The following is a 16,818-nucleotide window of genomic DNA, read 5'->3' as shown; positions in this document are numbered from 1 at the left end:
TTTTTCTTTTTGTCAGGAAAGGAAGATATAAAAATAAATAAATAAATAAAATAAATCCAGAAACATTTATTTTTATGGGAAGAAGAGTTACAAAGAAAACTTCTTAGTGGCCAGCATTTATCTATTGCTAGTCTGAAACTTCTCCCTTGTTTTATTATTGGCCTTATTCAAAAAAATAAAAAATCAAAACAAGGAAAGCACTCATGTCATATATATAATTAAGGCCTGCTACCTTTTGATTATCTAACTGATTATTGCCTACTTAAGAAGAAAGTCAAACAATTATCTTGATGGATGCTGCTGTGGGGCAGGCAGCAATTATGACAAAGAGCTCCTCTGAGGCCAGGGTCCTTAATGATTTTTTACCAGAGCCATGTCTACTGAAACATTTTCAGTTCCAATATTCCTGCCAATCTTAACTAGATAGACCTAAAAGTGATTACTTGATAATAAGAACATAGAATCAACTGGAAAAGCAAGTTTAACCCTAAAGTAAAACCCATTATAAGTTAATAATGTAATTAGAAACCACGGGAAAAAGAGTACTGATGCACTGTGGTTGTAATCTAGTTATTTTAAACACAAATTTGCTATCTAAAAGAGAGAAAAGCTTTTGAACCATTTCTCTTTGTATAACTTGGTTGTTGGAATGTGGAGGGTAAGAAGTAAGAATATGGAAGCTGAGTGAAATTAATATATTAAGCTATTGTACCTAAAGGCAAACTAGAGACTTCTAAATCTTGCCATTATTAAGTAATGGTACTAGATTAGATTAGCTCTATCATAATATAAAATCAGCCAAAATATATATAGCAGTTTTCGAACTTTGGATTGTGATCTTTGATAAAAGGGAAACATACACAGCGAGTCCCGCAATTTCTCTAGAATTCTATCTGGAGGCACTTTCTGAACTCGGCATAAGGAGGGAGAGCGCAAGGAGAGCATGGCAATCTCGCTGGGCTGAGGAATTAGAGATAGGAGTTTGGGGCTGGGCAGTAGGTAGACTCTGACGAGGAGAATGCTGAGTGAGGTGAGGAGCCCCAGGAATCTCTATAGAGGTCCCTTAAGTTTTTTGCACATATGCAGGCTAGACTCCAAAGGCTTAGCAGAGAATAGTTGCTGGGCAGCTATGAGATTGTGGAGGTTGCAGAGTTCTAGAAGAATGGGAATACTAACCAGCCAGAGTGAAAAGACTGTGCTGGCTGAAAAATTACTGTTTGGCTATTGCCCATGGGAACATAGGTTATCACCCATGGGAACATAACATTCTAACAATGAGCTTTCTGCTTCTGTATCCCCGCTTGCACAACCCACCTGTGGGTTGACAGTAAATAGATGAAAAATAGGCTTTTGTGTTAAGACAGAATGAGGAATGGGATTTAGGGCTTAAAAACCCTGTACCTCTACATTTTGGGGCTGCTTAATTTGGGGTCTGCGTACCCCTGGCAGACCCAGCTGGCTGAATAAAGAGTGTGCTTCCTATAACTCACTGTTTCTGGTGGTCCATGTGTCTATTGGGGGCTGGCGGCCACAACAAGACCATGATAAACACCCTGAGTATCCAATGAGACCACCAAAAAGCCATGTATTAGGAGCAGGGATAGTGTAGACCTGCCCAAATACAGCTTTAAAATGTCTCAAAAATATGTAGCTGATTTAACAGTAAAGTAATAGCCTGTCAGAAGCAAAACTCAAAAGTCTCTAATGGAAGAAAACAAAATCCAGATGCTCAACAAAATAGCATCCACAATTTCTAGCATACAATAAAGTTTCTAGATATGTGAAGTAGGAAATATGACTTATAACCAGGAAAGCAACTGATAGAAACATAGTCAGAGATGGCAGAGATACTGGGTTAGCAGACAAGAAATTTATAACATCTATTTTATAAATATGTTTAAGGATTTAAAGGAAAGGATGGACCTAACAATTGAATATATGAGGAAATCTCACTAAAGAAATGGAAACTATAAAAAGAACTAAATAATGGGAGGTTAGTAAATGAATCTATAACATTACCAAGTTCCTATGTTTAATGTTAAGTAGTAAAATATTAACTTAAATCAGACTGCGACAAGGTAATAAAAGATGTATTCTGTAATGCTTAGAGTTACCTCTAAAAAAATAAACAAAGAGACACACCTAAAAAACCAATAGAAGAATCAAAATGAATATTAAAAAGCATACAAATAACCCCAAAGAAGGAGTAGAGGAGCAAAATACAGATTAAAAAAAAAACCAAAAACCAAAAAACAAGACAAATCTAATCATTACATTAAATTTAAATAGATTAAACTCTTCAATTGAAAGGCAAAGATTGTCAGACTGGATTAAAAGAGAAAGACTCAATTATACGGTGTTTTAAAATGATGCACTTTAAATACAAAAATAAAAATAAACTGATATTTAAAGGATGGGAAAAAGATAAATAATGAAAACACTAATCATAAGAAAGCTTGTATGGCTATATGAGTAGATAACAGACTTTGATACAAGGAATATTACTAGAGATTAAAAAGAACATTTCATAATAATAAAAGGATTACTAAACCAAGAATATGTAACAATAATAAATGTATATGCATCTAATAGTACAGCTTCAGAATACACTGAGTAATGACAGAACTGAAGGAGACAAATCAACAACACTGGAGATTTTTAACACTCTCTCAGTAGTTAATAAGATTAGACAAAAAATAGTAAGCATACAGAATATCTGAATAACAAAAACAACTGCCTTTACTTAAGTGATATTTATAGGACATATACACGACAACTTCAGATTACACTTTAAGGGCACAAATAATGTTTATTTAAAAAGACTGTATCTTTGCCTATGAAAAAATCTCAATGTCTTTTCAAAGATTTATATCTTACAGGGTATGTTCTCTGGCCAAAACAATTAAATTACAAATCCATAACAATAGGAGAAGTCTCAAATATTCGGAAATTAAAACAATATACTTTTAAATAACCAATAGAGAAAGAAATCACAAGGTAAATTAGAAAATATTTCAAGATGAATGATAATGAAAATAAAATATAATCAAAATTTGTGGGATGCAGCTAAATTAGTAGTTAAAAATTTATAGCTTAAAATTTTTACCTTTGGTAAGAAGAAAGACTTATTAACATAAACAATCTAAGTTTTCACTTTAAGAAGCTAGATGCTTATTTTATACCTTCACGTCTTTCTTCAAACCTCCAACATTTCCTTACCTCCTTCACATTCTCAATTGATTCTATCTACTTCTATTTTCTCAGTGAACTAGAAAATAAAGAGGAAGAGAACTTCCAAAACTGTTCACCACCATACCTACCAAGCTGTGTGTCCAGATCAGTGGCCTCCTTATTGATCCTGGTACACATCATACATTCTCTGGCTTCAAGACCTCTGTGTTTGCTCTTGCTTCTGCCTGGAATGCTCTTTTCCCTCATGCTCACTTTTACTTTTTTCAAGGAGGATACGTTACCTATCATGACCACTCATATAAAACAGCAATCTCCCTTTTTATCTCCTTCATCAAGCTTCTTTTCCATAGCCTTATCAAAATCTGATATACCATATCTTTATTTGTTTAATACCTACCCTCTGCCACCAGAACATGAGCTCTGTGAAGGCAGAGACTTGGTTTTGTTCCCTGTAAAGTCCCTTGCACATAGCCCTATGCCTGGTGCACAGTAGGTGTCCAGTAAGTTTTTTTTTTAAAAGGAACAACACAGACTTTGAACTGGAGGCTAAAAACAATATGTCAGTTATGAGGGGATGGAATTAAGGACATTATTGAAGAAGACTTCTCATAGTTAAAAGTGAAATGCAGAGAAAGGTAACTGAAATTAGACAATTTCTTCTCTCCAAAGATTGCAAAGAAATTTCAGTTTAATTTCATTTTTTCTTATACTGTGCTGTGAAGTTGTCAGAGACAGACATGAACTGCCCTATTTAGTATCATAAAAGGTAGTCTTAAATGATTTGGTCTATAAATAAAAAGGTAAGTGTCTTAACCATGTGGAATGGGGTCTCTCCTTTAAGGATATGCTATATTTGGAATAATATCTACCATCAGTAGATACTTCCTTACAAAACAGGGAGCTAAAACTTATGATATAATAGAAGAACCAATGTCAATCACAAATAGAATGCCCTCAGGATAAGTATAGAAAACAACAACATACAACAGCCCTAAGGCAGTGGCTTTTGTCAGACAGAACAGACTTCACTAAGCATCAGCCAGTATTTCATCTTCTCTTCCATTCCTTCTGTTTTAACCAAAGAAGATTTCTCACTGTTTCTTGAACATACTCAATCCCATGTTCTAATACCATATGAAAGGAGTGTGAGCTTTCAGGGATGGCACTCTGATTTAGGACAGTGGTCCAGGAAGACTCTACAGTAACAGTATATTAGCCACCCCCAAAACACCACTTACATTAGAGCAGCTTAAATTCTGCAAAGCTCTGCTGTTTGGATTCTGTGATATTTACAAATAGGTAATATTTCTGTACAGCGCAATTAAGAATGGCCTACCAAGTTGTTTTAATGCAAAATAATAGGCTGTTAGTTAATCTACTATACACACTGAAGAGAAAAAAGATCTCTGCCAGGTATTGTAGGAAGTGCATAAAAGCTTCATCAGGAAACACCGTTGGAGGGGAAAGGCTTATTTATAACTTAATGAACACTCCAAACTACAGTAGGGTCTAAAACTCCAAGGAAATGGAAGGCATGATGGCATTGTTTTGATATACGGAGAGGGAAAAGATGGAATAAAGAACCACCACTGGATCTGATATGGTCTTACATACAGCCCCATTGTGATAGACTCATATGATCTGATTCTACTCAGGGGAAACAATTTTGTTAATTTTTTCACAAAGGGGTGTCATATTAAGAAGAAAACCACACCCATTAACTCTCAATTGCCATAGAATGGTGACTGATAAATAATGGTACCTAGGTCTCTGGTGATGAGCTGAAGGGTAGTATCTTTGGCTTTGTTTTATACAAATATTTTATCAATGACTTAGATAAAGATAAAAAAGGCCAAAGCATGGGATGAAAAAATGCAACTCCAAAAGGTTATAAAAAGAAACAATATAAAGAAAGTCTTGTACTTAGCTCTAGAAACCAACAGTATTTATAGAGGATGGAATCAGGAGCATGTGTGAATAGAATCATGAGTTTGCTATTAACATGTTCATTGAGTCAACCATGTAAAATTGCTGCTAAAAAACTTAATGTGCTTTTGGTTCCATTTACAGAAAAAGAATCTAGAATAAGGAAAGTAATTTCATTCTACTCTAAACTGATGTCCTCTTAAGTACAATGGTGAAGAGATGTGGTATAATAGGGTAGGAGATGAAGAAGGAAAGAAACTATGGGTGTTCTACCTGGACAAGAGAAGATCAAAGGGTGGGGATTCATGCCTTCAACTACATGAAGGACTGGATGCTATAAGACAGAGGGATTAGACATATTTTAGATTAGACATATTTTTGACCAGGATCAATGGGTAGAAAGGCATCACCCAGAATGAGGAGGAACCATCTTAGTCAGAGCTTTTGACTCATAATATTGTTATATTATGTATAACAATACCAAAAAAGAGCTATACAGGAGTAACATTTCTATATACAGCTGGAATTAAGGTAGTTTAAGTCAGAAGCTAAATCAGAAAACTTAAGATGCATATGGTAAACCTTGAAGAACCACTAAAATAACTTTCAAAAAACATTTCAAGATCATACCAGAGAAGAAATTTAGATGGCAAATAGCCACCTGAAAAAACCTCAACATCATATGTCATTAGGGAAATGCAAATTAAAACAAGACACTACTATACACCTATTAGAACAGCTAAAATCCAAAACACAGACAACACTAAATGCTGAGAAGGATGTAGAACAAGAGCTCTCATTCATTGCTGGTGGGAATACAAAATAGGATAGCTGCTTTGGAAGACAGCTTGGTAGTTTCTTACAAAACTAAATATACTCTTACTATACCTTTCAGCAGTTGTGCTCCTTGGTATTTATCCAAATGGGCTAAAAACTTAGATCAACACAAAAACCTGCACACAAATGTCTACAGCAGCTTTACTGATGATTGCTAAAACTTGGATGCAACCAAGACATCCTTTAGTAAGTAAATGGATAAATAACAAACTGTGATACAGCCAGACGATGGAATATTATTCAATGCTAAAAAGAAATTACCTATCAAGCTACAAAAAGACATGGAGGAAACTTCAATGGGTTACTACAAAGTGAGAGAAGCCAATCTGAAAGGGCTACATACTGTCTAAACTACATGACATTCTGGAAAAAAGCAAAACTATGAAGAGAGTAAAAAGATCAGCAGTTGCCAGGATTTGGGGGGAAAGGGGGAAGGATGAGTAGGTGGAGCATGAAATTTGGGGACTAGTGAAACTATCCTGTATGATACTGTAAATGCTGGACACATCATTATACATTTGTCAGAACTCACGGAATGTACAGCACACAGAGTGAACTCTAATGTAAACTATGAACTTTAGTTAATGTTAATATCAATATTGGCTCATCAATTGTAATAAATGTACCGCAGCAATGCAAGATGTTAATAAGAGGGGAAACTTGGAGGGGGGAAATAAATGGGAACTGTACTTTCTGCTCAGTTTTTCTGTAAACCTAAAATTGCTCTAAAAAATAAAGCATTAATTTAAAAAAATCATTAGAGAAATCAAAATGCTATATCAGAAATCATTCATTTAATGCAAAAGAAATGGGTGAGGAGTAGATTTAAACGTTGGGTAAGAACTCTGAGCTCCTTTGAAATTCTCAGCTAGTCACAATTTTCATGCCAGAAGATGTGCATAATTATTGGCAAGAAGAGTGCATAATACCATAAGCAAATGGTCACCACTTCCTCTTTTAGTAATTGTTTCCAGCTGACATTCTCTCCCCCCACCTGAGGAATGATGATCAGGTTTCAGAAAAGCCCAGGTCATGGACTTGGACAAGGAAGAAATGCCTGTGCTTTCTTCCTTCAGGTCATAATCATGGAGACGAATAAGGAAAGGACATGGTGGCAGCAGTCAGGCTCATGGCCACATTATACTTCACCTGAGCCCTGAGCTCCTGGAAAACGGCTATAGTTAAGGAACTCCCCCACCTTGTTCTGGAAAATAGCTTACTGCAAAGAACCTTCCCTCCCCAAAGGACTGCAACAAGATTCTCAATGCCACCATGTTTACCTATGACAGGCCAGACACAGACCCACCAAATTCCTATTCTTTGCCTCACAAGTTAGCTGTTAGTCTTCACTGATTGGAACAAATGCTTGTTTGCTGACCCACCCTCTGCCTAAGCCAGTCTACAAGGCCTCCTTAATGGCTACTTCTGAGAATCTGACCACAAGGAAAGATATTTCCTGATCAACTGTCCAATTCTGCCACCTGCTCCCTTCACATCTGGTTCTTTCTAGCCCTGTTTGCCCACCCGTATAAAAGAAATTTCCTTTCTGCCTGATCTTTGACATTTTTGCAGATCTATGGTCGGAACATTCTCCCTATTATTGCAATAAGTCCCTCTCTTTATTGCAATAATTCTTGAGAATAAAGTCTCCTCACCTAAGTACAAATTTGTTATTCTGTGCTAGACAACATACTTTATTAGTGCAGGCCAGATGTTGGGGTCTAACTAAAATCATTTATCACATCATGTCATGAGTTTAACACAACTGCAGAACCATAGGATCTTTCCAAGGGATCTACAAATTAACCAGTCCAACCTCTCAGCCATGGCATGGAAACCTCTGCAGCATCTCTGAAGGACAGACATCCAGCCAGTGATCAAATACTTCTGGTAACTAAACTAGTAACTATCAATCACACCAGGTAACTTGTTTCACTGTTAGAAATTTCTCATACTGAGCCAACATCTCCATCTACATCATGGCGGCTGCCCACAGATACCAGTTCTGTCCTCTGAACTGCAAAGGATGCCTATGCTTTCTTCCAAATCAGCATCCTCCAGATGTCTGAAGGCAACTGCATCCCAGCTTCTTCACATCAGCATAAAAAGGTACCTGCCTTGTGGAGATCTTCTACCCTCCCATGTGAAAACGAAGACCAAATCATGTCCTCCACTTCTTTTTTCTTTTCTTTTTTTTTTTGATCAGTAGAAGAGGCACAGGAATCACATTTGGATATGTTCTACTAAGACAACATCCATCAGGGGCTATCACTTACTCGCATCTATGCCGGAGAGTTAAAGGTGAGACATAAAAAGGCAAATGAATTTTTATTTAAGCCGCTGTCAGATGATAGCTAGAAAATGCTGCATCTATCTCAGTGTTTTCTCCTTTTCATGTTTCTCTTGACTTTTGTGAAACCATCAACCAGCCATTCTTGGGGCCAGTCAGCTTAGATATTGCAGCCAGCTTTTCTTGTTGTTATGGAAACAGCGGATCTGTGAGGCTTTTTTCCTTAAAAATAAAGAAACTTCAACCCCCCGCCCCCCCCGAGTCAATAAAAATCATGAGCGACTGTAGTCGTTTACGTTCTTGGCATGAGTAGCAAGACTGAGAACTGGCTATAAAAATTTTACCTCACCAGAAAACTCGAACACAATCAATCAACTCCAAATTCTTATAATATACTTGAATAGCTAACAAACTGACAATTTCTGGGAAGTTTGGTTATTAAATCCACCAGTTTAGTTACCATTAACTTGTAAGTATGTTGAGAGCAAGAACTATATCTCACTGACCTTTGTCCTTCTAAGGCCTGGCACCTTCAAGGCTTGTTGAATATTACTGAATTTACCTAGAACTACTGGAAAGGCTTTCTATGCTGCTATGCCCAGCACCTTGTCCCTAACTGGAAGAAGTCACTCTGAGGAGAACATCAGCTGGGTTTCACCAGTCTGAGGATATCCTTCAGCCGGGGCTCCTGGCCCCGCAGGCTTCTACCAACATACTAGCAGAGAATGCTCCCCTACAACAGGGGATGGCTCAGAGAGTGTAACCACGCTTTTGTGATAGAGATATGAGACAAAACTGCTTTCTCTGGTTATTATGCATGTAACAATCCCAACTTTGCTATACAAATTCCTGGTTGGTGTTTCATTAGTAGTTGAGAAGAGATGCATTGTAGCTGAGTGGTTTCTGATATTATCTGCAACTAATTTTCTAAACTCATTTAATCCACCTCGAACAATGTCAACATCTCCAATTTGGATTTATTCTAGGGAGTTTATTGCAATGGACTTTTATGGCAATTTTTATCTCAGGGAAATGCTTCCTGATTTTTAAATTTATGGTCATCCATGATCAAAGACTGGAAAAGTCTTAGGGAAGTATATGTATCTTCCAACTTTACTGAAGTTCCCAGTTAGAGCCTATTAAGAAGAAATTCTATATACATAAGGTAAATATTATATGACATATATTATACATGATAAATATTTCTAATCCTGAGCTTTCTAAAAGAATATCTCAAATGCAAAAAGCTTGTGCTGCAAAAAGATGTTATGTATACATGCTCAGAGAATCTGCCAGATTGTGACATGTGGCGGCAGAGCAGAAGAGTGACTCTTACACGAGACCCCTATCCCAAGAAGTTAAGCAGAATCCTACACAACACAGTTCCTGTTTCCTTAGCACTTGAATCCAGCTCCAGGCTGGGCCAATATTGGTAGTAGTGTCACCAAACATTTTTTTCAGTTATTGGTCAACACAGAATTTTTGGCTCAAATCAAGAACACTACTGCTCCTTTGTGTTTCTTACACATGTCACTTTGGCAGTCACTCTATTCAACAGACACTGCTGGTGCTTCCATCTGTCAATACGACTTTGGGAAGAAAGACTGTAGCTCTAAGGGTAATAACCAGAATGCATATGTAGATGTACACATATATGCACACTCAAACTGATACACACAAAAATACATGCCCAACTAGAGTTGCCGAGTTTCACACTGCTCTCACTCAGAGTATTGCTGATATAGCTCAAACACTAAGGAACTGACCATGCTGGAAATACAGACCTGGGATAGCAAAGTTGCTTCATCTGCTCATTCTCTATCCAGACCAGAAACTCCCCCGCACCCTTACTTCCCATAAACAACACGAAGTCCTGTGGAATCTCCTTCATTTCTCTCTCATTCACTCAACAACTACTGAGTAAGTAGTTTGTTCTTCACATAGGGATACAACAAGAGCAAGACTGATGTGGTTCCTGCCCTCATGAGGCATTTAGTCTAATGGGGACACATATACGTAAAGACGCAGGTAAGTATGTTGGTAGGGACTAGTTCAGGTTGCTATAAGAGCTAGGGAAAAAAAAGATGCCTAACTCAGACTAGAGTGTCAAAAAGGATCTTGAGAAAAAAATAAGACGTGAATTTATTATCTCATCTCTTCATTCCATTAACACAACATAGATTTAGGGCCTTTTTTGTTACCTGGACAACTGTCCTACTTTTCTAACTGGTCTTTTTGCCTGTAATCTCACCTTTGACAAAAATCCTTATCCTCAAGATAAAAAGCAAATGTCATAGACTGGGGCTCTTTGTGATCTGGACTCCCATTGATTTCACCAGGCCTTTGCATGCTCCTATATTTAAGACATACAGAACCCTTCCCCCCGCCCACCCCACTCATTTCCTGAAATGCACTGTACTTGCCCATGCCTGCCTGGAGTACCTTACCCCTTGTGTTTTAAGGCATCAAGCTTTACCTCCTCTGGGAGAGGCACCTGTTATGTTGTATACTTTAAAGTTATTCTAGACACCATAAACAGTGTGATATTAAGTGTGTACTATTTATTTTAGGCTTCAGCTCAGGGGTGGCCAGTGGCCCTAACCACGAATCCGTATTTCAGAGATTGCCAGCTATCACAAACTCCCCAAAGTAGCTATTAAAAGCCCTTCAGCTGTTCATATATTGACGAATACTTCAGACTTTCTTTGCACATTAGCTCAAAATATAGCAAAAATTTTTCTATTGGTGAAATTATGGCTTGTTAATCAAAATGATAAATATTAGAAATTGACCTCATTGCTAAAATAACAGGTATTTAAGATATGTAGATTGGATAAAATAATTTAGAGAGAGTCCCAACTCTTGCATTGAGAAGAAATAAGTCTACACCTAATCACTTAGGAATACCAGCTGGGCCACCCATGTCCAGTCATTGGCTTAGGAAGTTTCTCTTTGTCTGATGCTGATTACAGAAGTAACAGAATCTTGCTTCTGTAATACTGCTACATCTCTGACAGTGGTCAGACACCTACAATGACAGACAGTTGGCACATTACGAAGTTTAAAAAACAGGTTGCATGAACCTATTTCTAAATGACTATTTATTTAATAAGTGTCTACAAGTACAGTAGGGCTTGCTTCATTATAATCTAGTAACAAAGTTGTAAGAGAGCAGCTAATTCTCAGACTTCTTCACTGGGCTCTTTACCATTAAGCACGTAAGCGTGATACTAAATCAGCTTAGCCATTGCAAAATAGGGCTTCTCCTCTCTACTCTTGCAGCATCTGTGAACCTGCCATGGCATGTGTCAAGTCGTATGCTAACTATCAGTTTGCCTGTCTCCCTTGCCCACTAAATACTGAGGTCCTTGAGAACAAGGATTGAATTTTTCATCTCTATTGTCCATTTCTGAACTCAGTGTCTAGTATAAAGAAATACTTGCTGAATGGACAATAATATATAAGTAGCAAAATAAAGTAAAAGGACATCTAATTAGGAGACCTGATTTAATACTAGTTTCAATAACAGCTGAGTATTTACTATGTGTCAATAATTTATGGAGTACTTAATATGTGTCAAACAGTGTTAGGCATTTAAATAGTATCTCATTTAATCTTCAGGACAATTCTGAGAGGTAGTATCATCATTTTACAGAGGAGAAAACAGAGAGGCTGACTTATTCAAGGTTATTCAGATAAATAAGTAGAAGCGTCAATTTTGAACCCAAGTCTGGTTGAATCCAAAGCACATGTTTTTAACCTCTACTTTCTAAGTGTGGCCCATAGCTAACATTTGAGAGCTTGAGGGAAAAAAAAATTCCCTCTAAATTCCAATTTCCTCATTTGTTTACTGAATGAGACTAAATTATTTAAGCCCTTTCCAACTCCTCGTGTTACTATGTGATGGTACTGAGCAGCGACAATCATCACCTCAGTCTTGCCTGCCGCGGCTGTCTTGACAAGCATGAAAGAGATTTCACGTGCAGCTTGTTATAGGGCTTTTCAGACAACATATTTTGTCTTTATTCTTTTTTCTTCTTTTGAAAAAGTCTCAGGCAATTCTGAAAGCAGAAAAAAGGGACCCATTTTTGGCACACTGCTTTGAAGCTAGAACCTGCTGTTACGACAGAGCCAGCAAGTTGTTATTTTTGTTCTACAATCCTTCGGTGACATGAATGCTGGCTAAAATTGTGAAAAGGGCCAGGAAAGAGAACCTATGTCCAGGGACACTTCAACTATCAGAGAAATAAAAATGGTAAAAGAAAACACAGCAAAAATGTCAATCTATTTACCGTGTTTCAACTGTACTACTGCAGCTGGATAAAAAAAAAGGATTTTAGTAGTTTTTGAGACATCATCTGAGGATTGCTCAGTTGAAAGACTCACACCCTACATGTGCCACAAAGTTTAGTCAGAGACTGAAGTGGCACAGAGAGTTCTACCCTACAAGTCCTTACTGAGAACTTTATGTGGTACGTGCTGAAATTGTTAATATCTCACACCAGTTTTCTTTAGGCACAGCAATCTATATAGCTTTCCTCCTTAGAATATATTTCATCTGCTACCACTCACTGATACAAGGATGCACATCTGGTGGAGAGGATGGGAATTTTAGAACAAGAAGTCCCTAGTTGCCAGGAGACCGATGCCAGGCTCCAACCCCCACTTGGCTTCTCTGGAAGAATCAAGGAATTCTGCTGATACATCGTTAAGGCAACCAATTGGAAAGAACATTTGATGGCATTAAAATGATTAAAAATCACTGTCATTTTGAGAAAACTGTTAAATGGAGAATAAACACATAGAAAGAGGAAGTTGTTTTTGCCTTTAAAACTCACTCACCTTCTTAACAGCAGGATCCCCTTTGGATGGAAGACAGGATGGGGACATTTTTACCTAGGAAAAAAAGGCAAACATTTTAATATCCTTTTAGTTATAGTCTCATTTTATTTAGCTACACTCACAATAACCCAACTAGAATTGATGTAGCAGATAAAACGGACATTTTTCAGAGGAACAATGAATAGATTTTTTTTAAGTCCCTTTGAAATCTTTCTGGAGATCAAAAAGTCAGTAGTTAGCCAAGCAAAAAAATATGATTAGGTTAAGAAAAGTAGAACAGATGGTCCAAATTGGTTTTAACCAAATGATGAGGAGACAAATAGATACACATTTTTGTTGACAATGTTAATCAACTGATATAACATGCAACAGTCAGCATTTCTTGCAGAGGCCAGATCCACGTATCCTTTGTGATGTAATATTCCTTTTAAGCAAAACATTCACAAAAGAGTTTGATAATAATAGTGAAAGATTTAGATAAAGTATCAGCCAAACCATAATAAAAAGATGTTCAGTCCAAGGGAGAGAAGACTGATGGTACAGGAAGATCTGCAGATATTTGAAGGGTTGAAAGAGATTGTCACATTAGATAAAAGAGCAAAACTCAACCACATGCTGCCTGCAAGAAACATACTTTAAATATTAAGGCACAAATAGTTTAAAAGCAAAAAGACTGGAAAGATATACCATGGTAGCACTAGATTCCAGAGCAAAGATTATTACCAGGGAGAAAGAAGATCTTTTTATAATAATAAAGGGGTCAATTTATCAGGTGGATGTAATAATCCTAAATATCTATGCATCTAATAGCTTAAAAATACATAATACAAAAACTGATAGAATTGCCAGGAGCAATACATATTATAGTCAGAGATTTTCCATACCTCTCCTTCAATAAATGAGAGAACAAGTAGGCAGATGGTTGGAAAAATATACCATTTAAATATGGGCAAAGGAATTTTGGGCAAAGGATGGGCAAAGACATTTTTCCGAAAAAGATATACAAAAGGCCAACAGGTATTTGAAAAGATACACAACTAATCATCAGGGAAATGCAAATTAAAACCATGAGCTATCACCTCACACTTGTTATGATGATTTTTATTAAAAACACAAGAGATAAATGTTGTTGAGGATGTGGAGAAACAGGAATGTGTTGGGAAAAGCGATGTTAGTGGGAATGTAAATTTAGGTACAGCATTATGAAAACAGTATGGAAGTTCCTCAAAAAATTAAAAATTTAAATATCTTATGATCCAGCAATCCCACTCCTGTATATATATCCAAAGGAACAGAAATCAGTATGTTGAAGAGCTATCACCACACCATATTTAGTGCGGCATTATTCACAACAGCTAAGATATGCAAACGATCTACATGTGCACTGATGGATGAATAAAGATGTGAGGTAATATACATGTATGTATAGATATATATCTTTCATCTTCCGTTGTATATTTATCTATATATATATATACATACACATACAATGAAATATAATTCAGCCGTAAAAAGGAAGACATCCTGCTATTTGTGACACCATGAATAGACCTTGACAGTATTATGCTAAGTGAGATAAGTCAAAGAAAGACAAATACTGTATAATATCACTTATATATTGAATCTAGAAAAACTGAACTCATAAAAATAGAGAGTAGAATGGTGGTTACCAGGGGCTGGGAGGTAAGGGAATTGTTTAAGGGTACGAACTTGAAACTAGCAGATAAATTCTAGAGATCTAATGCACAACATAGCAATTATAGTCAACAATACTGTGTAATAAATTTCAAAGCTGCTAAGAGTCTAGATTTTAACTGTTCTCAAAAAAAGGTAATGATAATTATATGACATGATAAAGGTATAGTAATGACATTGCAATATATAAATGTATCAAACCAACACATTGTATACCTAAAACTACACATTATGTCAATTATATCTCAATTAAAAACTTTTTGAAAAAGAATATAGAAGACTGAACACGACTACCTTGATCAGATGGACATTTAAGGAATACTCTGACTAACAAAAGCAGAATACATATTCTTTTCAAGTACACATGAACCATTTACCAACATAGACCATTTTATGGCAATAAAACAATCCTCAACAAATACAGTTTCCTTCAGCTACCATATATTTGACCGTCTTTACCCACTTCACTCGTCACCTAAACCCTATTTTTTACTCTCTTTACCCCGTCTTCCTCTCCCCTCTTCCCCACCCCCACCCCCACTAGTAACCACTGGTCTATAGTCCTCTAGTAACCACTAGCCTATAGTCCATGTCCATGACTGTTTGTTTGTCCTGTTCATTTGTTGCTTTAGGTTTATATCCCACATATAAGTGATATAATGTGATTTTCAACCCTTTCTGTCTGGCTTATTTAGCTTAGTATGATTATTTCAAGGTCCATCCATGTTGTTGTAAATGGCAGTATTTCATCTCTTCTTATGGCTGAGAATCCTCAATAAATTTAAAAGAATTCAAATCAAACAAAGAATGTTCTTTCACTATAACAGAAATAAATTAGACTTTAATAACAGAAAAATCTCTGGAAAAAACTCCCAAATGTTGAGGAACTAAGTAATATACTTCCAAATAACCCATAGAAAAAATGAAAAGGAAATCAGATCCTAGAAACACACAACCTACTCCAAGACTGGATTATGAAGAAACAAAATCTGAATAGACTAATAACTAGTAAGGAAACTGAATCAGTCATCAAAACCCTCCCAACAAAGGAAAGCGCAGGGCCAGAAAGTTTCATTGATGAATTCTGTCAAACATTTAAAGAAGAATTAACACCAATACTCCTCCAACTATTCCAAAAAATTGAAGAGGAGGGAACAATTCCAAACTATTTCTGGAGGTCAGCATTACCCTGATACCAAAGCAGACAGGACACTACAAGATAAAACCATAGGCCAATATCTCTGATGAACAAAGATGGAAAAATCCTCAACAAAATACTAGCAAAGTGAATTCAATAGCACATTAAAAAGAGTATACATCTTGATCAAGTGGGATTCATCCCTGAGATGCAAGGAGAGTTCAACATATACAAGTCAATAGGTGTGATACACCACATTAAAGAAAAATATCTGCATGATCATCTCAATTGATGCAGAAAAATCATTTGGCAAAATTCAACACCTTTTCAAGATGAAAAAAAAAAACCACTTAAAGAGGATTAAAAGGAACTACCTCAACATAATAAAAGCTACATATATAAAAAAAATTATACTCGATGCAAGATTGAAAGTTTTTCCTCTAAGATCAGAAATAAGATAAGGATGCCTGTTTTCACCACTTCTATTTAACACTGTACTGGAAGTCCTAGCCAGAGCAATTAGGTAAGGAGGAGAATAAAAGGCATTCAAATTAGAAAGGAAAAAGTAAAATTATCTGTTTGCAGATGATATGATTTTACATGTAGGAAACTCTAAATTTACATTCCAAAAACAAAAACAAAAACAAAAAAACCCATCCCAAAAAACTGCTGTTAGAACTAATAAAGCAAAGTAGCAGGATACAAAATCAACAAATATCATACTATGTTTCTGTACACTATCAATGAACAATCTGAAAAGGAAATTAAGAAAACAAATCCATTTACCATGGAATCAAAAGGACTAAAATAGGAATAAACTTAACCAAGGAGGCAAAAGACTTGTACAGTGAAAACTATAAAATATTGCTGAAAGAAATTAAAGACGACAAAGATAAAC

At 36.3% G+C, this 16,818-nt stretch overlaps 1 protein-coding gene across 5 annotated transcripts in view; it reads right to left on the bottom strand.

Moving 5' to 3' along the window:
- Positions 1-16,818, bottom strand: part of VPS8 (VPS8, CORVET complex subunit) — a 232,022-nt gene that overhangs the window by 21,046 nt on the left and 194,158 nt on the right. For 4 of the 5 annotated variants that reach the window (XM_006925797.2, XM_015599949.2, XM_025042260.1 and 1 more), the window contains one exon: positions 13,088-13,141. In XM_006925797.2, the coding sequence (XP_006925859.1) occupies positions 13,088-13,141 (54 nt within the window). Of the gene's footprint in view, positions 1-12,175; positions 12,307-13,087; positions 13,142-16,818 lie in introns of all 5 variants that reach the window. The other variant, XR_003044270.1, reaches the window with a different exon arrangement.

The sequence above is a fragment of the Pteropus alecto genome, unplaced genomic scaffold (genome assembly GCF_000325575.1).
Source record: "Pteropus alecto unplaced genomic scaffold, ASM32557v1 scaffold88, whole genome shotgun sequence".
Lineage (NCBI taxonomy): Eukaryota > Metazoa > Chordata > Mammalia > Chiroptera > Pteropodidae > Pteropus > Pteropus alecto.
Note: the sequence above shows the minus strand (reverse complement) of the source record. Positions and strands in the feature narration are given on the sequence as shown.